At 43.2% G+C, this 27,653-nt stretch overlaps 2 protein-coding genes across 4 annotated transcripts in view; one reads left to right on the forward strand and one right to left on the reverse strand.

The window, feature by feature from the left end:
• Positions 1 to 6,184, reverse strand: part of DNAH3 (dynein axonemal heavy chain 3) — a 248,787-nt gene extending 242,603 nt beyond the window's left edge. Inside the window, exons 1-2 of one of the 2 annotated variants that reach the window (XM_061401328.1) lie at positions 5,949 to 6,184; positions 205 to 309 (exon numbers count right to left, since the gene is read on the reverse strand). In XM_061401328.1, coding sequence (XP_061257312.1) covers positions 205 to 282 — 78 coding nt within the window. In that variant the 5' untranslated portion in view covers positions 283 to 309; positions 5,949 to 6,184. Of the gene's footprint in view, positions 1 to 204; positions 310 to 5,500 lie in introns of both variants that reach the window. The other variant, XM_061401327.1, reaches the window with a different exon arrangement.
• Positions 6,185 to 10,633: 4,449 nt separating this feature from the next.
• LDAF1 (lipid droplet assembly factor 1) lies at positions 10,634 to 27,016 on the forward strand. 2 transcript variants are annotated; one of them, XM_061401363.1, is made up of 5 exons: positions 10,634 to 10,760; positions 13,503 to 13,699; positions 22,162 to 22,330; positions 24,686 to 24,824; positions 26,110 to 27,016. In XM_061401363.1, the coding sequence occupies exons 2-5, from the start codon at positions 13,604 to 13,606 to the stop codon at positions 26,189 to 26,191; spliced, it is 486 nt and encodes a 161-aa protein (XP_061257347.1). In that variant the 5' UTR covers positions 10,634 to 10,760; positions 13,503 to 13,603; the 3' UTR covers positions 26,192 to 27,016. The 2 variants fall into 2 exon arrangements, with proteins under 2 accessions (XP_061257347.1, XP_061257348.1); XM_061401364.1 differs by lacking the exon at positions 10,634 to 10,760 and adding an exon at positions 11,313 to 11,456.
• Positions 27,017 to 27,653: the final 637 nt, after the last annotated feature.

A 27,653-nucleotide genomic window follows, 5' to 3' on the forward strand; every position in this document is an offset into this window, starting at 1 on the left:
AGTTGAATATGCAGAAGTTCAGAGAATTTAAATAATGCCGCAGGTAACTGAGAAGGCCAGATTTGTGCCACTACATAGCTCTTTTTCCCATTGTGCTATAGCCTCTTCCAGTGGCAGAAATGACTGAGGCCTCTAATCCTACCTGTCAAGTCTGTTTGACCCCCAACTGTTACCAGCAGAAGAGCAGCAGCCAGGTGAACGTACCTTATAGAGTTCAGATGGTTCTTCATTAGCAGAAGCAGGCAGAGGGGGCAACTCTGGCCGCATCTGCGAGTGGCTCATGTGATATATGGAGTCACTTTTGGGGATCTGTGGGAAACAAATACAAAGCCACTCTTCAGGAAATTAGGAAAAATTTCCAAGCCTCTGAGGTGCATAATGAGTAAAAAGTTCCTCAGAAAAGGATTTAGGCACAAAGTTCTCCCATAAAGCACCCTTCTTACCACTATCCATTGGTTTCAATTCTTAAGAGTTAATGTCTCTTCTCTAGCATCTCCTCATGGCTACCCTTCTATGAGCAAATTAATGTATTTTTCCCCTGGGAAGAACCCAAATCTGAGGGCACTCCCAACTTCCCTACCCTGGGTTGTAATTAAAGGGGTTGACTTAAAAAAAAAAAAATTGACTCTTGCATTTCACATTGGCAAAATTCCAAACAGAAATTTGCTTATGCAGTGATATAAATAACTCTGTGCTTCCTGTGAAAAAGAAAGAATATATTTAGAGTGTGGGTGATTGAGTCCACCATTCAATTCAGGGAGTGTGTTCTTGGGAGTGAGCCTCAGACAGAGGTGAACCTGTGGCTCCCATGGGCACGTGCAGTTCCGAGTGCCACGGGCGGAGTTCCTCACGCTGGCTCCCAGCATCAGTGCTTCTTCACCTCAGAGCTGATTTCAGGGTTGAGAGGTGCCCTGTGTTTCTTTCCTACACCCAAGCCCTAGAAGTAAGACAACAACTTCATCTGGGGCTGTGATGGAGGGAAACCTCTGGGCTGGATTTACTGAGAGATGCTGCTATACAGTACTTTAAAGGTAGTTTAAAGAGATCTGCCTGGAGAAGGCAATGGCACCCCACTCCAGTACTCTTGCCTAGAAAATCCCACAGATGGAGGAGCCTAGAAGGCTGCAGTCCATGGGGTCGCTGAGGGTCAGACACGACTGAGTGACTTCACTTTCACTTTTCACTTTCATGCACTGGAGAAGGAAATGGCAGCCCACTCCAGTGTTCTTGCCTGGAGAATCCCAGGGATGGGGAAGCCTGGTGGGCTGCCGTCTATGGGGTCACACAGAGTCAGACATGACTGAAGTGACTTAGCAGTAGCAAAAAAAAGAGATCTGCCAGTGCAATTTTGGCTCTGTGGTTTTTCACCTTAGGCAATGAATGTGCACTGAACTCTTGTGTAAGATGAGATGTTATTAGATAGATTTGATTTATTTGGGTCAGCAAATTAAGTCATGCAGGGTAACTGGCAGAAGGTAGACATGTAGGGGGTAAATGAGTCAGATGTTAGTCATCCCCATGCCCCATCCAATTCCTCACTGATGACTCAACCTCATAAAATAATAACATTAACAATAATAACATCTGCCATTATTCCAAATATTCTAAGGTTCATAGGGGATAGGTAGGACATTTTGTTATTGTTGCTGTTGTTCAGTCACTAAGCCACATCTGACTCTGCAACCCCACGGACCATAGCACACCAAGTCTCCCTGTCCCTCAACATTCCCTGGAGTTCACCCAAGTTCATGTGAATCAGTGATGTTATCCAACCATCTCATCCTCTGCCATTCTCTTCTCCTTTTGCCTCAATCTTTCCCAGCATCAAGGACTTTTCCAGTGAGTCTGCTCTTCGCATCAGGTGGCCAAAGTATTGGTGCTTCAGCTTCAGCATCAGTCCTTCCAATGACTATTCAGGGTTGATTTCCTTTAGGATTGACTGGCTTGATGTCCTTGCTGTCCAAGGGACTCTCAAGAGTCTTCTCCAGCACCACAATTCGAAAGCATCAATTCTTCTGTGCTCAGCCTTCTTTACGGTCCAATTCTCACATCAGTCCGTGACTACTAGAAAGACCAGAGCTTTGACTATATGGACCTATGTCAGCAAAGTGATGTCTTTGCTTTTTAATATGCTGTCTAGGTTTGTCAAAGCTTTCCTTCCAAGAAGCAAGCATCTTCTAATTTCATGGCTGCAGAGATCATCGACAGTGATTCTGGAGCCCAAGAAGGAAAAAAATCTGTCACCGCTTTCACTTTTTCCTCTTCTGTTTGCCATGGAGTGATGGGACCATAAGGTAAGGTAAGACATACTAGCCATGAAGAGGTGCTTTTAAATACACACTATTCTGCATCCCAACACATGGGAAATGGCAATTGTTTTGAGACTGTGTTGATTTTAAAATTAAATAAAAACTTGCAAACTCTTAAAAAAATGCATACTGAGCCTGGGAATTTAAAAAAATATAATAGGTTCACTGATCTAATGGCCTAATTCAGTGGTTTCAAAAATTGTGGTACATCAGACCCACTAACAGAATCAGGCTGCTCAGGCTCACAAGATGACCTTATTGTTCTGCTTAGAGAACTTGCTTTGTTGATTTAAATCACTGTGTCTGTCTCTCTGCTCTTGACCTCAGTTTCAAGGATATAAGAATCAACCAACCACATCCAAGAGCCTACTCTTTCACTACTGAAGTTAGTATCAAGATCTGCACTTAAGAGGTGAACAAAATGAAAAAATTCAGCATCAACCTGAGAGGAATCTGGTCATCCAAGGTAGATTTCAGCAATAGTGTTTTCTGGGAAATGAAATCATCATGATTTCCTTCAGGAGTTCAGATGTACAACATATACTGATTGATAAGTTAGGGCTGCCTGCATTTTATGGTCTGTGGTAATATTTCCCTTGGCCTAGCTTTTAAATCTGTTTCAAATAAAAGTCTTCATTAAAAAACAATAAACAAAACAGATTTTGGACATCTTAAGTTACAAGAGAGGGAACAAGTAGTTGAACCAAAAAACCCTGACCTTTTGCAGTTGAGGAGAATATTAACATTATTCAGGAGGTGTTTTGGCATTTATGTTTCTGTTTATGGTTAGGATAAACCTGATTTCAGCCCTCAGACATTTTGGAAAGTTACTAGCAAAGCAGGCAGAATATAGCTCTAGTGGACATAACTGGCTCTACTCCAATTTCAGTCCATGTTGTACAGTGTCCAGCACCTGTGTCCAGGCCAGAGCATGTGATACAGGTCTGGCCAATCAGAATACTCTCTCCTCCAGACATATGATTGGTTCAGGGATAGACAGGTCACCCAAGGTGGGCTGATCATAGTTGTTCCTGACACTTTTGCTAGAGCCACTGGGAAAGAGGTAGTCTAAACAGCCATCTTTGCTTTATGTGAAAAAAATAAAAGCCTTCCTTAGGCTAAAACCATCATAAAGCAGAGCAACAGAATGAGAAAGACTCTCAGTGACATCATCTGGACCCCAGGAACCAACTTGGACTTCTCAGTTACTTAAGCCCATAGATTCCTTTTTGGATTTGAGTCAGACATATTTATGTCTCTCTGTATTGAGAGTTGGTCAGCCAAGAGATACACACAGAGGCAGCTGAGTCATCATAGAAGGAGAAAAGCCATTCTTGGGAGAATAAAGAAAATGCTAGTGCCAAGTCGCTTTCAGTCATGCCCAACTCTTTTCGACCCCATGGACTGTAGCCCACCAGGCTCCACTGTCCATGGGATTCTCCAGACAAGAATACTGGAGCGGAAGCAAAACAACATTTTGCAAGAAAGCAAACTAACACTGAGCATTTTGCAGAACATAATGGAGAGAAGCAGAACCTCTGAAAAACAAATTAAACTTTGAGCTGGTTCACAGGCACAGATTAAGACTGATACATATAGAAGTGTAAAAACCATGATAGCAGAAAACAGCTCAGTTCATGGAACAGGCTGATGTATATGGGGCACACACAAGATCAGCAGATCTGGAAGTCAATTCATAGAATTTTCTTAAACATAATTGGTTAAGAACTCTCTGTGGCCCCTTCAAGGTGGAAGAGCTGGAGATCTGCAAGACCTACCTGGCTACCCAGAACAGTTTGTTAAAAATATTAATGCTTAAGTGTTCTCTCTGGTAAATAGCAGAGTGTTTTCACTTCAGGGGTAGGCTCAGTAATTGTCAACAAATTCACTTTTTTCCCCCCTCAACAAATCAACTTTAATTTTACAAAATTTTGATTTAAAATGCTCCTCTGGACACCTCAATATATGGCAACTTAATGGAGCTTAGCTTTTCCACCAGGATTCTGGCACTTAGATTGGGTAGAACTGTTCCTTTCAGGTGCCTTGTTTCTAACTGTACATGATGTTTGCAAGTCTTTCATGGAAACAGTTCCCAAATGCTGACTTGAGGACGTGGGACAGCAGAATCACTAGAATCTTAGTTGAAAATACAGATTGCAGGGCTCTACTTCGGACCTTCTGAATCAGAATCTTTGGGAATGAGGGCAAATCTCCATATTTTCAAGAGACTCCCCAGTATATTCTTACGTACATCCAGTGTTGGGAGCTGTTGGATGGAATATATGGTCTAACGGCCTTGGAAAGGAAGGGAAAGAAAGGTGTCTCTTCCTGAAGTTTTCTCAACAAAACCTGAAGATGTCCAAAAGCCTAATGCATCACAAAGCATAATTCAAGGACATAACAACAAAAAATTAAAATACATGCTTGGTCAGGGGCTTCCCAGGCAGCTCAGTGGGTAAAGAATCTGCCTGCAATGCAGGAGATGCAGGAGACATGAGTCCATCCCTGGGTTGGGAATATCCCCAGAGGAGGGCAAGGCAACCCATTCCAGTATATTCACTTAGAGAATCCCACGGACAGAGGAGCCTGGTGGGGATAGTCCATAGGGCTGAAAAGAGTCAGACATGACTGAAGGGATGGAGCATGCAGGCAGGCACATGCTTGGTCAAGGAGATCTAACACAGCTATTGGTTTGTGATTGAAATGCCTCCTTTCTACCAACTTTCAAATTCCCTACGTGCTGAAAATACTACAGGCATAAAGAAAGCTGAGTGCTGAAGAATTGATGCTTTTGAACTGTGGTGTGGCAGAAGACTCTTGAGAGTCCCCTGGATTGCAAGGAGATCCAACCAGTCCATCCTCAAGGAAATCAGTCCTGAATATTCATTGGAAGGACTGATGTTGAGGCTGAAACTCCAATACTTTGGCCACTTGATGCAAAAAACTGACTCATTTGAAAAGACCCTGATGCTAGGAAAGATTGAAGGTGGGAGAAGAAGGGGACAACAGAGGATGAAGTGGTTAGATGGCATCACCGACGTGATAGACACGAGTATGAGTCAACTCCAGGAGTTGGTGATGGACAGGGAAGCCTGCCGTGCTGCAGTCCATGGAGTTGCAGAGTCGGATACAACTGAGCGACTGAACTGAACTGAACGAAAAAAGAAACACATTTTAAAATTCACGCCTACCTTCTGAGATGAGCAATCCGTGTCATTCATGTTGTCCATTGTAATTGGACCTATTTAAAAAAGGAACAACGAGCTCTCTCAGTTTCTTCCTCTTCTATCAGTGGCTCTGAGATTCACACTTCCTCATAGCATAATGGGGATGTCACAGATGATGGAACTTTACAGATGTTCTGAAAGCTCTGTTCACAGGGCTGCCTCTCTGAGGTCATAGACTTCAGCCCACTGAGCAGTTTCTTGGTAGAAGAGGAGAGAAAGGAAAGCTGGAGAATGAAACAGCAGCCTTGGATTTCTGATGGCTCTGTACTGTGGCTTCCTGCAAAGGCCACACTTCCCTTCCGCTGAGTGGCCCTTCTCTTGGAACTTTTCCAAGAACACACTGAGTTCACAGTAGAGGAAAATCTGAAGCAGAGTTACACACTAAACAGAGAAGAGGGAGGAAGCAACTCACCAGACTATCTCTCTGGGGCCTGAATTCTTCTTTTCTCCTCCTCTCAGGTTATTTTAACACTGGAGGAGCTTGTATCCAGGTCCTGGAGCCAGTCACAAGGCTTCAGCGTCTGTTGCTAGGGAAGGAGGGGCCTCTGCTGTGCCCAGATACAAGACTGGGCTTGACTCAGCTCTGTGTCCAGGTCTCTCTCTTTGCTGGAGGCCATCTGGGCAGCAGGAAGTTTTGGTGACAGAAAGGAAGATGGGAGGTGTTAAGCAATGATCCAGGTGGTGAGAGGCAATTAAGAGGCTGTGCCTTTGGAGGAGTCTAAAAGCACACAGAAAACTGAAAGTTGCTCAGTTGTGCCCGGCTCTTTGCAACCCCATGGACTACACAGTCCCTGGAATTCTCCAGGCCAGAATACTGGAGTGGGTAGCTGTTCCCTTCTCCAGGGGATATTCCCAACCCAGGGATCAAACCCAGGTCTCCCACATTGCAGGGGCATTCTTTACCAGCTGAGCCACACGCGAAGCCCAATGCACACAGAGTGGAGGTTAAATTCTTGGGTCCTAGAGTCATACAGGTCTGGGTTCAGATTCTGCCCTTCCCATTAATTAGCTATGTGGCTTGAATAAACTGCTTGATCTTTCCAAGTGTCCTTTATAATGTAAAATGCCAAAAATGTGACAACCTACCTCATAGGTGGGTTTGAGAGTTTAATTAGCATTAGCCTGTAAAGCAATTTGCACATAGTAGAAGGATGACCAACTTGTCCCAGTTTCCTGGGAACTCCCTTAGTCCTGGGAAGACTGGGACAGTTTGGTCACTCAACACAGTAGGCAGTCTGTAAATGTGGCTAAACATCATTCTCATGATAAACACAGAAACACATATATGCTCACACATGAAAGATATGATTAACTGCTACGCCATTTAATCCCTGGATTGGGAAGATCCCCTGGATGAGGGCATGGAAACCCACTTCAGTATTCTTGCCTGGAGAATCCCCACGGACAGAGGAGCCTGGTGGGCTACAGTCCCTGGTTGAAAAGAGTCAGATACAACTGAACAACTAAGCACAGCCCACAGACATTCAAACCACGTTAAGTGGTCACTTTCAAAATTCTTTTAAAATCAAATTCGATTTACTGAGCTCTTTTGGGAGACATGCTTCTATATATGTTTTTTCATTCAATTCCCCCCCAAACTCCATGATGTTACCATTTTATGATTGATGAAACAAACACTGAGAAAGATATATAACTTATCCAAGTTGCCAGGACTCACAAGTAGTGCTGACACAATTTGAACCCTGTCCTTATGACTCCAGAGTTCAGTGTTCTTTCCAGAAAGCGCCTGCCCAGAACACAAACATTTCTAGATCTTACGATGAGCATTATATAGTACCAAGTACTTCTACTTCTCCTTCTTCTTACTTCTTCCTCAAAGTTTGGCTTTCCATACTTAGAAAATAACCTTTAGGCTCCTTATTCCTTACACTTGCATTCTCTACCATAAAGTATACATAAAAGTTTCAAATAGTGTTTAGAATAAATGAGCCAGTGACAGGGTTTGAGACTTTAGACAGAAATGGGGTTACTACTAGGTCTCCTATAATAGGATATGAAACCCCATGTCTCACAAAAAAAACCCAGCAGCTGTAATCTAACAAAATAAAGTACTTTAGAAAGGACCTGGTAGGGCACCCATGAACCCCATGACCTTCTGGGTACATAGAGAACATGCCTCCTTCTGAAATTTTGTGTGCTTTAAAGCTTTATGTGTATACAAAAACATCAAAGTAATAATCATAGCTTTCATTTCTTGATATATATCAGCTGGGGGCACTGTGGTAAGCACTTAATGAGTATCATGTTTCCAAATCTTCTCAACAATTTGAGAAAAGTGAAAGCGGAAGTGAAGTCGCTCAGTCGTGTCCAACTCTTTGCGACCCCATGAACTATAGCCCTCCAGGCCCCTCCATCCATGGGATTCTCCAGGCAAGAATACTGGAGTGGCTTGACATTTCCTTCTCCAGGGGATCTTCCAGACCCAGGGATCAAACCTAGGTCTCCCGCATTGCAGGCAGATGCTTTAACCTCTGAGCCACCAGGGCAGACCCCAACAATTTGAGAAGATAAATACAATTATCCCAAGTTTTATAACTGAGGAAACTGAGAAACAGGGAGGTTAAGTAATTTGCCCATAGCCACTCAGCTAGGTCAATGGCAAAGTTGGAACTTGATTACGGTATCTGCTCCATGGTTTTAACCAAAAGCCTACATGTAGTCTTCAGAAAGATAGAAAATAAATAAAATATCTGCCAAAGACAATGAAAATTCCATCACCTCTCCTCTAACCCAGACCACCTCACTAGCACCAGAATTGTTTGCCGACTTAATCTGCTGTTCAGTAATTTCCAAGTGAGGATGCAGGCCTCAAATCCCTTAACTTGAAGCATATAGGGTTGCCAGATAAAATACAGGATGCCTATACATACTCATATGAAAAAGTTATCTGTTGCTCACTTGAAATTCAAACTGAACTGGGTGTCCTGTATTTTTATTCGCTAAATCGGCAATATGGGAGAAGAGGTCAGCTTGGTTCTAGGTTATCTTCATCTTTGTTAACAGTTTAGAGTCTCAATCTATTGCCAGAATTTTTCACATATTTCTAATTCAGGGTCCAGTGCTTCTGGCAGATCTTTACTGAGGCTGAAAATAGTTGCTTAGCCAGGATAAGTAACTGTGGAAAGGTGTAGAAGAAGCTGCACATGGCTTTATTTTATTGACCCATAACACAGCAAGAGCCAAGTCTTTGTGTTGCAAATAGATGCTAAGATTCCCACCATCAGGGAATATATAGTGTTGTACAGGAGTCAGCCAACACACAAGGAAAAGCAAAACCTGTCTGTATGGGCAAAAATGGGAGTGGAAGGAATTAGAAGATTCACAGAGTCACCCCTAGATGGTATCCTTGAACAAAATTTCCAACAGAGGCCTGACAGCTTTCCAAAGCAACACCCACCAGGGAAGGAGGGGTTCAGTTATGTTCTAAAGGAAAAAACCCTCCAAAAAAAAATAATAATAATAAATAAATAACCAACCCTTTCCTGGGTGGGACAACCATCACACCTCAGCTGAACAAAAGGCATGAAACCAGACAGAACTGCCTGAAACGTAAAAATTTAGGGACACATCTGTTTGTCCTCCTATCTTCACCATTAGCGTCTCCCTTTCTTGGCTCTTGCAGAGTTAGGAGTTAGAGCAGGATCCTTTAGCTTATTATTATTATATACCCTAAGCTTATTTCTCAATCCACTAGCCTGATTATTTCTAGAAATATTAGTTGGTAGAACTAATACATCCTTGATGGATGGGCAAAATCAGTGAAAGAAGTAAAAACTGTATTACCTATTTGAAGTTGCGAATAGAGTAAATCTTTAAAGTTCTCATCATAAGAAAAAAATTCTGTCGCTGTATATGGTGACAGATGTTAACTATGCTTATTGTGATGATTATTTTGCAATATAAACAAATATCGAATCATTGTCATACACCTGAAACTAATACTTATATGTTATAGGCTAACTATACTGCAATTAAACAAAAGAAAAAAGAAAAAAAAAAGAAATCAAATAACCTTGAAAAAATATAGGTTAAAAAAAAAGCACGATACATTAAATATTTCTGGGCTCCTCCCATGTTCCTGATAGGTGCTAAGTTCTTTACAGCCATTATTTCACGAGTCCTCACTACAACCCTGTGATTGCTTTTCTCTTTCTTAAAGAGCTATTTTCCAGGTGGCTATTGACCCAAGTCACAGATGAAAGTAGATCAATACATGTCCCCGGATGGACGAAACCCGAGAACTGTGCAGTAGCGGACCAATTTCTCAAGTCTATCCTTCTCTCCATTTTATAGATGAAGTGGTCTCAGAGAGGTAACTCTTCCATGGTCACATAGTAAGAGTCTGACTTGGGACCAGAGTCTAGCATTGTTGCGCCCTGGTTCACTGTCTTCACCAGTATGTTCTATGGCAGTTCTCAACCTAGACAACTGTGCAGGGAACATTTGCTGATGTTTGGTGACATTTTTGGTTGTTTGCAGGGAAGGAAAGCACTAGTGGCTGGAAGTCAGGTATGCTGCTAAACATCCTACAATGCATAGGACGGTCCCCTCAACACAGAACTTTTCTGCCCAAAATGTCAACAGCGCTGTCCCTTGAAAAACACTGCTATAGGGCTGGATTTCAGGTCAGGGAACATGCGTTCTGGCTCTGGATTAGACGTTTTCATGTATAAAATGGAGACACTAATCTAACAGTTTTTAAGGATCTCCTTGGCTCATGATGTTTGCATTTGAGAAGTAATGGTGAAAACCTTCCAGTCAAGGAACCGTCTCATCACTTGTCTGTCCTGAGCTCCAGAGATGCTTCCAGAAGAGGTAGCTCAGGGTATTTAGGCAGAAGCCCTAAGACCCTGTGAAAACCCATTCATACCTGCCAGTTCACCTGTCTCAGAGATGACCCTCACTACAAGCCAAGAGTGTAGGAACGTCAACTCTCTCTGAGCCTTAGTTTCCTCACGTGCTCCTCGCTCCGGTTTCTCCCGGAAGCTCCAAAATACTGAAGGAGGCAGCCCTGGGAGAGCGGCAGGGAGCTGCAGCCGAGAGAAGGGGAGGGGCGGGGAAAGGAAGGGGAAGAGCGGGGCGGGGCCACGCGGCGGAGGGGCGTGGCTGGCTGGGGCGCAGGCCGGGGCTGAGGCTCACGCGCCGACCCCGCGGCTCCGTCAGATCTGCTTTGCTCCTCCTGCACCGCGGCCCCGGGGACCAGGTGAGAACTTGGGCGTGGGGGACCGAGGGCCCTGGCTGGCTAGACCCCTGGGCCGGGCTGGACAAATGGAGGAGCGCGGGGGCGGTGGGTTGAAAGGGGAGTCGGTGACATACACACACACACGGAGTCCTATCCTTCCCGGCCGCTGCTAGACACACACACACACCCCTACTACTAAGGGAGGTCTCATCCCTCCCCAGCCCCTAAGACACACACAACACACACGCTCCTACACCTGCTACTGCTTTCGGTAAAGGATTGCCACCCCTATCCCACCCTGAAGGCCCTTCCCTTTCTTGGGAAACCCGGTTGGGAAGTCTCCACACCTCCTCTTCAGGAATCATCAAAACGGATGCCCTCATCCCTACGGGGTCCCCCTGCCCCGTCACTGCAGGGTGTATCAAAGGTGGATTTTCCTCCCCTGATTAATGACGGGGTACTCGGTGCCACTTCTCTCCATACCGGCTGGAACGTTCAGGGTTTCCGTTTGTCCCGGGAGGGGCGGGCGAGGAAGAGAGGGGGGCTTTTAGCGGGTGGGCCGTGGAAGGGAAAGGGCGGGTTGGCTTGTGTTTTCCTGGCTCAGCCCGGAAGGCCCGGAGAAGGCAGAGGCGGGAACTGTGCGCTGCGTCGGATTAATGGGTTGCCCCCTTCCCTCCTCCTGAGACCTGTCTTTGCTTAAGGAGGCCCCTCCGAGGAGTGAGTGACTAGGGGGGCTGGGGATTGGTGGCCAGCTGTGGCCGATGGCTTTCTACCCACGCTATCCACATTGAACTTCCCAAACCGGTCCGGATGGCCCTGGGTTTCCAAGGCCCTGGGAACCAGTGACGGGAGCTGGGCTTGTTCCTGCCCGTTGCAGATTTGAGATTAGGGGAGTTGAGTGCTGGGAACATGGCCAATTCTAATCTGTGCCAGCTGCAGCTTCAGAGACAGAATATAGGGATGAAGGATCTAGTCCTGTCCAGTCCAGAGGATTCCTGTTTCACAAAAGGGATTGTAGCAGATAGTCTCTAGCCGGGTGATTAAAAATGTTCTTTAATTTGCTACTAGACCCTAATGGAGAAGGAAATGGCAACCCACTCCAGTCTTCTTGCCTGGAGAATCCCATGGACAGAGGAGCCTGGTGGGCTGCAGTCCATGGGGTCGCAAAGAATCGGACATGACTTAGCGACTAAATAACAACAATAGACCCCATAGATATTAGAAGATGCGTCATCCCTGGTGGCTCAGTGGCGAAGAATCTGCCTACAATGTGGGAGATGCGGGTTCCCTCCCTAGGTTAGGAAGATCCCCTGGAGAAGAACTCCACTATTCTTGCCTGGGAAATCCCATGGACAGAAAAGCCTGGCAGGGAGCCCAAGTCCATGGGGTCCCAAGATTCCACATGCCACATGACTTAGCGATTAAACCACCATCATCACTTCCCATCTCACATAATTACCACGTGGGATGTTGAGTATGGTAAATAAATATGAACATCTCTCAGTTAATTTTGTCCACTGTGATAGAATCTTTTAGCATTTGTGCTATAGGTCAGGAGATAAGTTGTAAGGAATAATGGAAAAGATATCTCTGTGTCCAGCCCAGCCTTACAGTGTTGTTCTGGAAAATATAAAATAACAATGTATTTGTTTATATAAAAATTAAAAAGGGTTTAAAAGATAGATATATAATTTAACAAACAGCTTTTATTATTGGGACAGTCCTTGAAATTCCAGGCCATTGAGTCACAGAGTATAATTGTGGCAAAGTTTGTCCCTCTCTTGTTATGGAAATGAGACTTACAAGTAAATAGAGAGTAATTTATGGCACAATGTAATTGGGAGCCAACCTATTTAGTGTGGGTAGTAAATAAAGAAATTGGCCACTGTCATATGTTTGAGAAGGCTTTCTGGCACAAAAAAAAGGCAGTGGGACTGGAAATAGTGTCTTCAGCCTTACTTTCTTCCATATTCTTTTCAGCATTTTATCAGGCTAAAAAACCTAAGCTCTCAGAGATAATACCATTAACATTTTGTTATATGTGCATCTAGATCTTTTATTTTACTGTGGATATATGTATTTTATATTATGGATATATACATAAAATATGTAACAATCGGTATTTTATAATTTTTTCACATCATAGATATATTTTCATTAAATAAATATCAACATCATCTTAATGGCTATACAGTACTCCATTGTATGAATTTATCATTATTTAGCCTGGAAACTCCCATGGACGGAGGAGCCTGGTAGGCTGCAGTCCATGGGGTCGCTAAGGGTCGGACATGACTGAGTGACTTCACTTTCACTTTTCACTTTCATGCATTGGAGAAAGAAATGGCAACCCACTCCAGTGTTCTTGCCTGGAGAATCCCAGGGACGGGGGAGTCTGGTGGACTACTATGTATGGGGTTGCACAGAGTCAGACACGACTGAAGTGATTAGCAGCAGCAACAGCAGCAACCTAGTTCTTATCAGTAGACAACTTCTTCCTGTTGTTTTACTATTAAGTATGTATTGTAAACAGATAAAATCGCACATCCTTTTGGCATGTTTTGATATGACTGATTGCTTCCTTCAGGTTCCTGGAAAATAAATTTTTGGGTCAAGGTTTGTACAATTTGATATTTTGATGGATATTGCCCAGTTACCCTTCATCTTTATGCCCATCATCAGTGTGTGAGGACAGTAGAAGCCCTCGTTGGGTCAATTGAGTGAAGACCACTAATGGTTTGAGATACTTTTCATTTCCTCCAGTGACAACAAGAGACAAGGTGACATGAGAGATTTGACTGTGCCCTGCATTGAAGAGCTTCCTGGTAGAATTAATCCTTAAAGAGACTGAAGTGAGTTTCAGGATGGCGAAAGAGGAGCCCCCGAGTACTTCAAAGGACTTGCAGGAGCTGCAGAGGAAGCTGTCTTTGCTGATAGCATCTGTCCAGAATAACTCAAAGGTCAGTTTCTAATCAGAGCACATAATGGAAAATTCCAAAATAACACTAGCTTAACACCATAGAAAATTATTTCTCCCTTAAGTAGGAGAAATTTGGAGATAGGTCAGAATCTTTCTAACTCACCACCATGTCATGTTTAAGTTGTGACCTTCAAACTCACTGACCAAGATGACTGCTCGAGTATCAGCCATTGAATCCACATTCGAGGCAGTAAGATGTTGTGGGGAGAAAAAGACTTGCAAGCCACCTCCAATTTAAGGAGACTTCCTAAAAGTCACACATACACAAACTTCCAGTTGCATCTCACAGACCAGAATTTAGTTTTCTGATCATCCCTTGTAGCAAGTGTGATTCTTTAGTTGGAGAGCGTCTATGGGGTCACACAGAGTCGGACATGACTGAAGCGACTTAGCAGCAGCAGCAGAGGCAACTCTCAGTCTGTGCCACAGATACCATCCTTTTGTTTTGTTATAATTTTGACCTGTTACCCTAAAAATGAGAGACTACTAGAGTCCAGTGTTTCACTAGAAACCCAGTGTCCAATGTAAATATGACATAGAACACATATGTAACTTAAAATTATCTAGTAGCCACATTTTAAAAGTAAAAAAAATGAGGTGAAATTAATCTTAATAGTTATTTTACTAAACCTGATATATCTAAAATATATCATTTTAACATGTAATCATTATAAAAATATTAATGGTAAAAGTTATTGAGATGTTTTATATTCTTTTTATACTAAGTCTTTGAAATCAGTGTGTATTTTACTAGTAGCTAGTTCCATTTGAACTAGCTACTTAACAAGTGCTCAGTAGCCATTCAATGGCAGTGAGACTTGAGACAGTATATTTTGGTTTCTTGAACTTTTATATCTATTGTTTTCTTCCATATGTCTTTCAGTATTTTTTCAGGGGAAAAAAACAGCTCTCAGAGATAATATTATTAACATTTTGTTGAATGTCCTTCTAGACTTTTTTCTATGCAATATACCCATAAAATACATATATGTATGTAACAAAGTGAGCTGGTTGATGATCTGATTTTTGTATTCGATGCCACAGTTCCACTAGGATCTCTTTGAGGACCCACGCCTTTGTAGTCTAGAGCAGTATACTCTATAGGGATCTTTTCTGAACTCATCCCAAAATGCCTCTGGCACTCTGTGCATTTAGCAAGCTATTTTTAGATGAGACAAGTAACTTTCTAGTCAGCAGGCTGAGATTCTTATTACTAATGTTAGTGAGAAATGTGCTCATATTCATCTACATTTTCAGTTGATTCTCATTATCTGTGTTGGTTTTGTTGACTCACCTCAGGCATTGCACCATTCCAGTTGCATCTCACAGACTGGTTGAACCATTGCTCAAATGGGAAATAGGTTCTGGCAAACTTCTGGTGCCAACATTTTCATCAGCCAATAAAACCATAGCCTGTTTTGTGTGTCTTTGTTTAAAGGCACCTTTATCCTATACATACTGTTGATTTATTAAGATTGAACTCCAGGCCAACAGCCTATACTATATAGGCAGCTGTATCTCTTGCCTGAATGAAGTTTGTCTGGTATTTGCATTTTCTCTATAAGGCACATCACAGCCTTCTTATTCCTAGGAATACAAGCTAGTACTGCTACACGTTTTAAATGGGAAAATCACCACCACCAACAAAAGAAACCCATAAAAATGCAGAAAGAGGTGGCAGTAAATATACCATGGAAAGGACAGTTGTATAAAGAGCTGAAACAAGAAGCCAGTGTTAACCTAGTTTGACCTCAGATGGGAGCATATGCCTCAGGTGGTTCATGGTTTCCACTGCTGTATGCATGCCCATGAAAGCACCTTAAAGTGTTGATTTGGGGGTTACAAATCAATTTTAGTGAGTAGGCAAGTTCACAGATAAGGATTCTGCAAACAGTAGGAATTGACTGTACATTAATTAACCGTGGTTGAGCACTTACTATATGCCAGGCACTGTGCTAGGCACTTGGCATGTCTTAACTTATTTAATATTCACATCTACCTTCTAAGGTAGGCATTTCAAAGCATATGAACTCTGACTTCTTGACATTTCTTCGTTTTTTCACATTAGATCCTCAGCCATAGACAGTGGAGTCGGTTTGGACTAGATAACTTCCAGGGCAGTCGACTCCCAGGATGAGGGATGGGTCATCAGTTAGCTCAGCCTTGATGTTCTTCAGATAGTCCTGAGGTAGAGTACTTTCTGTTAAATGTTTAAATTATACTAATTGAATTAATTAGTATTAATTGTGTTTACTAAATTAAGTAATATTGGCAGACGAAGGAAGGGGAATCACCTGTAAACCCATCACTGATAAATCCAGTCGTGGTATTATCATTGTTGTTTTTGTTATTATTAGGCCTCTTCAGTATGTAATTTTTAGATACAGTATTTTTAATTATGGCAGATGTAGTTCTATATTTTTGTTTGATATTGTATATTGGTGTTTTTTCTAGATTGAAGCATAGGTCTTCCTACCAATTGCTTTTTTTGGTAGTAGAAACTTCCCTCAGATTGATATACCATAATTTACATAGTCATCCCCTTGCTTCAATGATATTTAGGTGATTTCTTTGTCCTAAGTAATTTATATCCTTAGAATTCATAAGCCCTTTGAGTTCCAGATAAGAATAGATGGTTTCCAGATTGAGTGTTTGTGAAACAACTCCATCATTTCTTTTAGGAAACCTCTCGAACATAAAGTCTTAATGTCTTACTTTTAGGCTGACAGATTCAGAAACCTGCCCAAAATAGCTTAAACAAACAAACAGTGGAACCTGCCAGAACTTTGGGGAAATGTAAGGCTGTCGCAGAAGCCAAAGGCAAGAAATAGCAGGGCGGAGCCTCAGGAGGGGTTAAAATGGTCAGGCAGGTCACTGGGGTCAGAGGTAACTCTCAATACCCTCTCTTGAACCGTACCTCATTATAACTTTTCCTTGTATATCAGCTTCATTCTTCTCTCTCTGCAGCCTGGCTTCCTTTGCTGTTCTCTTCACTTGGGCAGACACACTTGCCCAAGACAGTACCTTTAACTCCCCATGTTTCCTCCAGTTCCCAGCTGAAGCCCTCTGTGGGACTTCATCTTGAGAGTGCTTGATTCCTAGGAGCAAGAATCTGCTTGACCAAGTCACCTATAACCAGGGAGATGGCAGCTGGGCTGGGACTTTTCATTTCATGGGTATAAACATGGCTTCAGGGGTATACCCCTGGTGTGGGAGGGGGCAATTTCCAGAGAGGAGGGAAGAGAGAGAGAGAATGGGCTGGGCAGATACTGCTCCCCAACCCCGCCCTGTCAGTGATATCTCCATGTGGATTACCTGTGACAAAATAGTTTTGCTCTCATGCTGGCCCTTTCCTTCCACAAAGGATGTTTTTGAATGACCTCCTTTGCATCTGGGTCCCAATCCTGAATTATAGGACCATAATCTAGAAGAAACTATCACATAGAACCTTGGATTTGTCATTACCAGTGATTTTAAATGATCCTGATCCCTCTGCCCTCCAGAGCCCTTCTGGTAGCAAAGGACAGTGGATACTGATTATTTTTTTTCATTCTCGGACCAGGGAATTAGCCTGTCTTCTAAATAGTTCCAGGTGGAGGCTTTATGTCCTTAAACACTGGCCACGTTGTCCCTACTTTGGAACCTCCCATACTCATGTGTGCATTTTAAAATAAGTCATCTTTGTCCGACCTTGGGCTAGTTGCTCGGACTCACTGACTCTCTATCTCATCTTCTCTAAAATAAGCAATGCCAGGCTCATAGATTTGTTGTGAGGATGATCTCAGATGCTATTTGAGAAGGCCTTAGCACAGAGTCTGGCACTTAATGGTGCCAGTCTGTTCCAACTTTGCATTCCTGGGTTATTCAGCATTGCACCATGCCTGTAAAATCTTGATTAGAATACCTGGATCTATTTCAGGGTAGGGATGGAAAGTGTTCCTGAGTGATAAGCTCTCCTACTTTCTGTCCTTCCATTGTATCACCCTCTGTTGCCTGGGAGAATGAAAAGTTAATGGCTATATTCTAATTCCCAAATTTCAGTAATGTTAAATTTTCCCTTGTTACCTATCTCGTAGCATTGTAGACAGAAATAGGGAGTTTATTGAAAGTCCTTAAAATAGTACTTGGCACTTGAGTATTTAATGAATATTCTCTATTATTATTAGGCATAACTGAATCATATCTTCCCCTTCTGAGACAGACTGTCAGAGCAGGGCCACCCTCCTTAAGGGAAGACAATTGCTGGACTTAATTGTGTGCATCTCAAATTGGTCTCTCTGCATATCTGAATGACTTTATATTTTTTGGTTGTAGGCCCCAGATTTAGAAGAGGTTAAGAAAAAATTAGATTTCTTTAAGGACTGTAAGTAGTCCTTTCCTGCATTTCTCCTCTTGGATCCCCATGCCAGACGGTCCTGTTGATTTTTCATTCTTCATTCCTCTTTCATACAGCATCTCCTCCTCCTCTGCCATCAACCTAGTTTTGGCCATCATTATCCCTTGCTAGTTTCCCTGCAAATCTTCCTTGTTGCCTTTTCCACAGGACTACCAGGTTCATCTTTTTTAAAAAATTATTCCTTTGAATCTAAAAAAATGGTACATATGAACTTGTTTGCAGGGCAGGGATAGAGATGCAGACATAGAGAATGGACGTGGACATGGGGGAAGGGGAGAGAGAGACAAACTGAGAAAGTAGCATTGACATGTATATGCTCAGTCAGTTCAGTCACTCAGTCGTGTCCGACTCTTAGCGACCCCATGGACTGCAGCACGCAAGTCTTCCCTGTCCATCACCAACTCCCGGAGCCTACTCAAACTCACGTCCATTGCATCCGTGATGCCATCCAACCATCTCATCCTCTGTCGTCCCCTTCTCCTCCCGCCCTCAGTCTTTCCCAGCATCAGGGTCTTTTTCAGTGAGTCAGTTCTTTGCATCAGGTGGCCAAAGTATTGGAGTTTCAGCTTCAACATCAGTCCTTCCAATCAATATTCAGGACTCATTTCCTTTAGGATGGACTGGTTGGATCTATATGCTATGACGTGTAAAATCATGTTGGATATATATGCTACCATGTGTAAAATAGCTAGTGGGAAGCTGCTCTGTAGCACAGGAAGCTCAGCTCAGTGCTCTGTGATGACCTGGAGGAGTGGGATGGAAGAGTGGGAAGGAGGCTCAAGAGGGACTGGATATTTGTATACTTATGGCTGATTCATGTTGTTGTACAGTGGAAACTAGCACAACATTGTAAAGCAGTTATATGCCAATAAAAATATTAAAATGTTTACATTAGTCAAAAAAATTATCCCTTTGGTTGTATGACAGTCTTGCCCAAAAGCCAGCAGTTTGCTTCTTATTTTTTTCTAGATGAAGTTTGAGTGAGCACTTTCCAATATAAATAGGATGTGAGCCACATATATAGTTTAACATTTTCAAGTAGTCATATTAAGAAACATAAAAAGAACTGTGTAAAATTAATTTTTAATAATATATTTTATATAACCCAATATATACACAACAATATAATTTCAACATATAATCAATATTAAAAAAGCGTTGGTGAGATATCTTATTTTTAAAAAAAATTTTATTTTTTAATTGGTGGAAAACTGCCTTACAAGTTTGTGTTTCTGCCATACAGCAATGCAAATCGGTCATAATTATGTATATATATATACACATATATATATGTGTGTATGCCTTCCCTCCTGAGCCTCCCTCACCTCCCCTCATCTCACCCTTCTAGGTCATGAAGCATTCTTTTTTAAATACACTCAGTGCACCTCTCAATTCACATGCTAATTTTCCATTGGAAATACTTGGTCTCTATTCAAATTTCATAAAATTTATAATTGAAAAACTATTTGAAACATACCCAACTCGTTTGAAATATAATTAACTTTTTTCAATGACTGAATCAAGTAGCAATTTTTAAATTTAGATTCAAAATCTAGTTTATTGGTCACACTAGCCATGTATCAGGTGCTCAGGGCCACATGTGGCTACTGTACTGGAAAGTCTGGGTATGAAGTCCTAAGCCTGGAATTCTGGTGTTCCAGCCTCATCTGCTCCTCCCCACTGTGATTGCTGGGTCTTTTGTTTATGAGGATCAGAGAGAACAGTTTATTCTGCCAGATGACTTCTAGGGGTTTACTCGGTGTCTGTGGATTAGAGCTGGAAGGCAACCAAGATCTGGGGCAGCTCGAAGGACTAGCCCCACTCCCACGACCCCTCTGCCTCTGTCTCACCTCTAACAGCCCTAACCAGAAGATCTCACTGAGTTCTGATGCTGGAGTATCCACACTAGGTATTTCTAGCTCAGAGGCAGATTCTCTGACAAGAGAAGCTGAATAGCAAAGTCTTAGATAGCTTTTGTCAGAAAGGAGTAGCTGGAGGTGGTGTAGCCAGTGTATATTATGCCATTTTGTGGCCGGGCAGGAAGTAAAGTTTGTCAATACTGAAGCCCCAAGACCGACAGCTGTGGCTTCTTAAAACAGCCTTTTCTAGTTAAACGGAGTGAGTCCTGTGCTTTTTCGTCATCAACTTGAACTATAGAACCCTCATGCCTTCCAGCTTGCCTCCAACTTCTGCATTTGAATCACTTGGGTGAACAAGTCATTTAGGAGCATGTGTTTTGATTAGTGGCACCCATGATCACTGTAGCTTAAATTATATCTTCAATTTACCTGCCGGCCTACACGGCCCAAAGGAAGGACCATGTTTGATGGGGAAGAGTTCCGGAATGATGGAGGCTTCAAGGGAATGGGAACTAGCATGCCAGCACTGAGGAGAGAGAGGGCATGGAGCCTAAGAAGATGAGGGAAGCCTTTCCTTGTGCGAGTGCTGTAAGGAGAGAGCAGATTAGCTGAGATGGCGTGGTCAGGCTGTCTCGCCCGTGTGCTCTCGCTCTTGCCCCATATTTTGTAAATGATTATCTAACAGCTGAGATCACTTATAGCACTGCACATGTGCCTCACAAGGTACTTGCTTGGCCATGGGCTACTTTTGTTCTCTAATCATATTTAAGCTCCACCTGGCAAGCCCTTGAGGCTGTGCTGTGTTGTGTTGTATTGGGGTGTGTGTTATGATGTGTTGTGGTTATGTTATGCTATATCTGCTACAATGGCTCCTGTGCCAGCCTGGAGAGAGAAACATGTCTGCAGTTCCTACGGCTCTTCGAGTTTTCTCCCAGCTTCCCCGCTGTCTCCTTGCCTACCATGGGTTCAGCGAACAGTGAGATACAGTAAGACAGATACCGAGGGCCTGCTTTGTATTAAAGCAGCCTTCCCGCGCTGAGCCAGCTCCAGAAACCGTTTTGCCTAGTGGAGGAAGATAACCTACCTATTAACACAGCATAAGCTCTCAGCAGTCATCAGGCTGTGGCCTGACTGCTATCAGGTTGATGACATAACATTTTCTCCTAATGAAATGGCAGCCATTGCAAACGTGACATCCAGAATGAAAGATTTAGCTTTGAATGCCTAGATTTTGCCACTTGGAAGCCATGTGACTCTACGTGAGTCATTTCATCCCCACTGTTTCTCAAACTTTAATGTGTGTACAGATCACCTGGTGCTCTTGTTAAAAAACAGAACCTGATTTGTCACATCTGGATCGGGGCCCAAGATGCTGCATTTCTAACAAGCTTCCAGGAACTTCCCTGTCAGTCCAGTGGTTAAGACTTCACCTTCCAATGCAGGTGTGGGTTTGATCCCTGGGTGGGGGGCTAAGATCCCACATGCCTCCTGGCCAAACTAAATAAATAAAACAGAAGCAATATTGTAACAAATTCATTAAAGAGCCTCCCCCGCCGCCCCCCCCCCCAAAAAAGAACCCAGGAAACAAGCTCCCAGGTGATGCCAAGTAGCCAGGACTTAACCTCCCTCAGTAGCCTCAGCTGTGAGGTAAGCAGCCATTTGTACATATGTTGAAGTGAAGTGTTAGTCACTCAGTCGTCCGACTCTTTGCAACCCCATGGACTGTAGCCCTCCAGGTTCCTCTGTCCATGGCATTCACCAGGCAGGAATACTGGAGTGGGTTGCCATTCCCTTCTCCAGGGGATCTCCCCAACCCAGGGATCAAACCCCCGTCTCCCTGCATCATGGGCAGATTCTTTACCATCTGAGCCACCACATCAGAGCATATGCTGAGCATGTCTTCCGAGAGGGTGTGTGTGAATCAGTAGAGCAGTAGTGCCTGGGTCTTTCCTTCTTTCACAAGACTTGAGATTGGGTGGGTCCTCAAACTTACCCCTGTCCTGTCCTGTCCCAGCTGCCTTAAGTTGTTGCTGGGGCAACTCATGTCTTGGGAGGATTATTATTGTTGACTTCTTACCAGCGGGCCTTCCACCCTTATGACCTTGGCTTATACTTCCTGCAGCTCAGGCAAATTCATCAACCTGGTCAGACATGGCTTTCACACCCGCTCTTCTGCTTTGTCCACAGGTGGTTTCCTTTATGAAGTCTCCAGTGGGTCAGTACCTGGACCGGCATCCTTTCCTGACCCTCACCTTGCTGGTATTTGTTGCTTTGTCAGCCGTTCCTGTCGGTTTCTTCCTGCTCCTCGTGGTGCTTACCTCCCTGGCTGCTTTTGTGGGAGTCATATTACTGGAAGGTATCCTACTCAGTTACTCACCCTCTTAGAAAATGACTCAGGACACCTGCCATTGCTGTCAAATGTTGCTGTTCTTGTCAAAGTCACATCAACCAAGGCAGCTTGTCAGAGTAGTTAAAACATGGACTCTGGAGTCTGTTAGAATCCCACCTCCCCCAGCGTGATTTTAGACATGTTGTTAACTCTCTCTGAGCCTCAAATTCCTCATATGTAAGATAGGGATGTAATAATACTGTCTCAGAGAATTGTGAGGATTGAAACCTACAGTTCTGTAAAGTACTTAGCACGGTCCTTGACACAGAGTAGCTTCTCCATGAATGCTAACTGTTGCCATTAAACAGAGAAGCCATTCACTCAACAGTTATTGAGCATCTGTTGCATGCCAGGTGCCTTGCTGTGTATTGAGGGTCTCCTTCACCTTTCCTCCCGAAGTCCCACTGCCTGTTGTCAGCTTCTCCCTGGGTTGCTAAGTTAAAATTACTGAGAAAGTAAATCTGATTGGCTCAGTTTGCCTTTTCAAACCAGATCACAATCCACAAAGAGATGTTTGCCATTTCTTTGTGGTGGTTAGCCATCCTTTGAAAAATACTGATCTAGGATTTTGTGAATCTTTATTGAAAAGGCAGCACACCTGTTTACTTTCTCTACTTTCCTTCCTTTCCATGGTCCATCCCTGAAACTCACTGTGGAGTACCAGGTGGGCAATTTGAGCACTTGTGAGGCAAGGGGAAGGAGGTCTGCCATGCAGCATTTGCCATGTTATTAATTCTACATTGGAAGGGGAAATTTGGCTATGAGGGAGGCAAGAGGAAGTGTGCTGAGCAGACAGAAAATACCACAGACTGTCACGTGTGTGATGGTTATTGTCATGCCATCACTTAGAGGAAGTTATTATATTCCTTTTACAGATGAGTGAAACTAGAACTCTAAGGAAGCCCAGGAACTCACACTATAAATCCTTAACTAGGCGCAAACTCAATCATGTCAACTATAAAAAGCCATGCTCTCTCTGTAGTACCTTTTACTATTTTCCCCCATATATCCTGTATTATAAAAATGTATTTGCTCTGCACTTAGATGCTAACTCATTAATATTCCCATTAAAATAATGATAGGTAAAATGATCATTCAGACCTTACAGTTACTGCATAATGGTTGCCAGGTGGGGTTGTAAAAGATGTAATCAAAAGTTATGTTTAGATTTTACTTTATTTAGCCTGCATAGCCTTTATTTCCATAGGTTGCAGGTAAGTGCGAATTATAGTATTTGTTAGGCACTTTGAAACATTGGACATAATTTACCACCCTTATTACTGCCTTGGCTAACTCCTTCTAGAGGATTCTACTGGGAGTCCATCCCTGACGTTGAGGGTGAAGTGAAAGTGAAGTCGCTCAGTCATGTCCGACTCTTTGTGACCCCATGGATGGTAACCTACCAGGCTGTGCGGTCCATGGGATTTTCCAGGCAAGAATACTGGAGTGGGCTGCCATTTCCTTCTCCAGGGGATCTTCCCAACCCAGGGACTGAACCCGGGTCTCCTGCATTGCAGACAGACACTTTACTGTCTGAGCCACTTGAGGGTGAGGGGGTTTCAAATTCAAATACCCATGGGCAAGGCAGATAGCCGAAGTGAGCAAAGCAGTCCAAGAATGATACAGTTGGGTACAGTGGGGCCTGGAGGAAACTGGAAGGCCAGTCAATTGGTGCCATGCAACAATGCTTATGTGGGTATTGAGATTGCCTCCTTTTTTAAGCAATGCCAGAAGTCTGGATTTTTATGGGAAATCTCCTCACTTCAGTTCAGTTCAGTTCAGTCACTCAGGTGTGTCCAGCTCTTTGCGACCCCATGAACTGCAGCATGCCAGGTCTCCCTGTCCATTACCAACTCCTGGAGTCTACCCAAACTCATGTCCATTGAGTCGGTGATGCCATCCAACCATCTCATCCTCTGTTGTCCCCTTCTCCTCCTGCCCTCAATCTTTCCCAGCATCAGGGTCTTTTCCAATGAGTGAGCTCTTTGCATTAGGTGGCCAAAGTATTGGAGTTTCAGCTTCAACATCAGTCCTTCCAATGAACACCCAGGACTGATCTCCTTTAGAATGGACTGGTTGGATCTCCTTGCAGTCCAAAGGACTCTCAAGAGTCTTTTCCAACACCACAGTCCAAAAGCATCAATTCTTCTGCGCTCAGCTTTCTTTATAGCCCAACTCTCACATCCATACATGACCACGGGAAAACCATAGCCTTGTCTAGATGGACCTTTCTGGATTAACTTGTTTTAAACCCATTGGTACGGGGTTTGGCATCTTCAGTCTGTTTTAGATGGATGATTCTTTTGACACACCCTCCTCTAGGACTGGTCATCTCTGTGGGCGGCCTCGCACTGCTCTGTGTCCTCTGTGGCTTGGGCTTTGTGTCATTCATCATGTCAGGGACAATCATGGTGTCCTACATGGTAATCTCCAGCCTCATCAACTACTGGTTTTCTCTCAGGTAAGTGCATGTCAGTGCAATAATCAATCTTTACCATTTGGGTAGATTTCCACAAATAACACCCTAACCCTGGTCACATCACACTCAGTCTCCAAAGCTAGGAGGTGCCTAGTATCCTCACCTCTCTTCTTATGGAGAAGTGAGGTTTCCTTCTCAATTTTTTTTTTTTTTTAATTATCAGGTAGTAAGGTAGTAATGCTTTGGTGGCAAATAATGAAAAATCTAAATAGATACTAGCTTAAACAAATAGGAATTTATTTTTATTGCATAGCAAAAAGCTGGCGATAGCTCATTACTGGCACAGAGCCAACCCAGTGTCCTCAAGGTACCAGGCACCTTCCTCTTTTCTGTGTTGCTCCATTGACCTGTCACCTCATGACCACAAGAAAGCTGCTGTGGCCCTGGCTCCACCAACCACATTCAAGGCAGGATGAAGGGAGAAATAAATGAGTCCTCTCTCACCAATTGAGTATGATCTTTTTTATCAAGTAAATGACATCTTTCCCAGAACCTCCCCCTTTCTTACCCCAAATGACCTCATTGGCTGGAATTTTGGCAGATGGCCATTCTAAACTGGAAGGGAGGCTGGGAAATGGAGTACACACCCACAAGGAAAAAAGCTTTAAGAATGTGTGTTGGTCAGCCAAGCTCTGGTGTGTGCTGTAGTTCCCCACCATGCGGTATCAGTATTAGGAAGGCTACTTGAAATTCAAAGAGAATCCATGGAGCCAGTTATGTCAATATCAATAGTGTTACCTCCGCTCTCACTTTCCTCTGAAACCTGTCATCACTGGGATGAAAAAAGATAGACTTTGTTCTCTTCCCCTACTACATCTCCCTTCTGTTAATGATGTAAAGAAATAGTTAATTAGGATTTGGTGATAGGGGTCTGAATCCCAGCTATGCCATTTTTTAGCTGTGTGGTCTTGAACTAGCTATCCAACATCTCTGCTCTCAGTTTTCTTTCATGGGTTAAACAGGGCTACTCCTTGCTCTGCCTCTCTCACTGGATTGTTGTAAGGACACAAACAGTAATTGGAGAAAATGTAATATCCAAACTAGAACAGGGAAAAGGATCATAACCTCTACCCCTAACTCAGGCATTTTAACCTCTTGTGTCCCCAATTTCCTCATCTGTAAAGTTAGTGTAGCCCCAAATCTGGTGTGGTTGCAAGAAGTGGCCAAAAATAAACCAACAAAGAATGTCATTTATTCAGTTGTGTACACTCAACATTGCTCTTTAAAGAGGCCTTAGAACTAATCATTTCCTCTTGTTACCAAACAGGCTGTTGCCGCAACACAACTCCAGTGGTGACTGTCTGCTGGCCGTGAAGTCTGCACACATAGAGGGGCTCTACCAGGAATGACCAGCTGAATGGAACCAAAGGTTTTATTCAAACACCTCTGGAATATTGTTGGATCTTTGCCCCTTAGGATTATGACTTAGAAGGGACTGGGTAGTTAAACACTTCCTGGAGGTATCCTTTAGCTTTTTCACTTGTTTGTTGGGTCCTACAGTAGACGGTTTTGGAGATCTTGTTGCTCTGGGTCAGTTCCATTAGCTGACCCATCTTCACAAGGAGAATCAGCAAAGAATCCCATTGACTTGGTGGATCTTCGATCCTCTCATCGCCTCCCCAGAGATGCAGACCTGACCTTGGCAAGGTTCTGAGCCTCTACAGGCCAGTGACCTGATTCCCAAAGGCTCAGATCTTGTATCTGAAGTCCAGTTTGGGTAACCATAGATTGTTTTTACTTTTTATTTCTTTTTAATGAGAGCTGCTTATTTCTTCACCCATTTGAAAAAAAAGGTAGGGGGCGAAATCCAAAACAGAATGAGCTCTTCTGTCTTATGAGCCTCTTATCAGAAAGATAAATAGCATTTGGGAATAATGGCCTCTCAGACAAAGTTAGAAAATAGAGTCCAATCTTATCCTTTTGGCCAAGAGCTTTTTTTCTAAGGCTAAAGGTATCGTTTCCACCATTGAATACTGTTCAGTGATGTTACTCTTTAAAACATTTGCACTTGACACTTTTGTATTGTATTAAGGAAGTTGTCTTGTTAAGCCATTTCTTCAAAAAGTCCTATGCAAATGCTAAACAACTACAAAAATTTTTTAAATCCTTTGGGGTTTCTACTTAAGTAGTTTATTTGCTATGGTACTTTATTAAATAAATATTTATTTAGATGAGCTTTTTTTCTTTACTCTTTATTTCAGAATTCTCTCTAGACATCATACCCATTCATTCCTTCTGTGTCAATTTAATGGCAGATCCTGGGTAATAAGGCTTTTCTAGTTGCTAGTGGTAGACACTCAACTCAAAATGGCTTTAAAAAATGGAAGTAGAGGGGGAAGAGATTCATTTCACTGAAATAAAATGCCAAAAGGTGGGTCTTTAGACACTGCTGGATCCAGGGCTTAAGTGATGTCATTAAACATCTATCTCTCTTCATCTCTCAGCACCACTTTTCTCAGTCTAAATGACTTTTACACAGTCTGTCCCCATGTGGAGGTCCCGGCAGCTCTAATTTTATATCAGCCTCATAGTTAGCACTCCGTATTGGGCAAAGAGGCTGCTCTTTTCCAATAGTACATTCAGATTTTCTGAGTTTGGCTCTGATTGGACAGACTTGGGTCACGTGGGCAACCCCAAGTGTGGGGGAAGGTAGGGGATGGAATATGCTGGTGGATCAGGGCAAGGACATATGTGCATTCAAGAACTAGGAGAGGGAGTGGATAAGCCCCCTCTGACTCTGCATAGGTGGGAGTGATAGGGTATTAGAGATGAGAAGACGATCTGACCCCAAAGGAAAAAGGGTAGACAGAA

Source organism: Bos javanicus, chromosome 25, assembly GCF_032452875.1.
Source record: "Bos javanicus breed banteng chromosome 25, ARS-OSU_banteng_1.0, whole genome shotgun sequence".
Taxonomy (NCBI): Eukaryota; Metazoa; Chordata; class Mammalia; order Artiodactyla; family Bovidae; genus Bos; species Bos javanicus.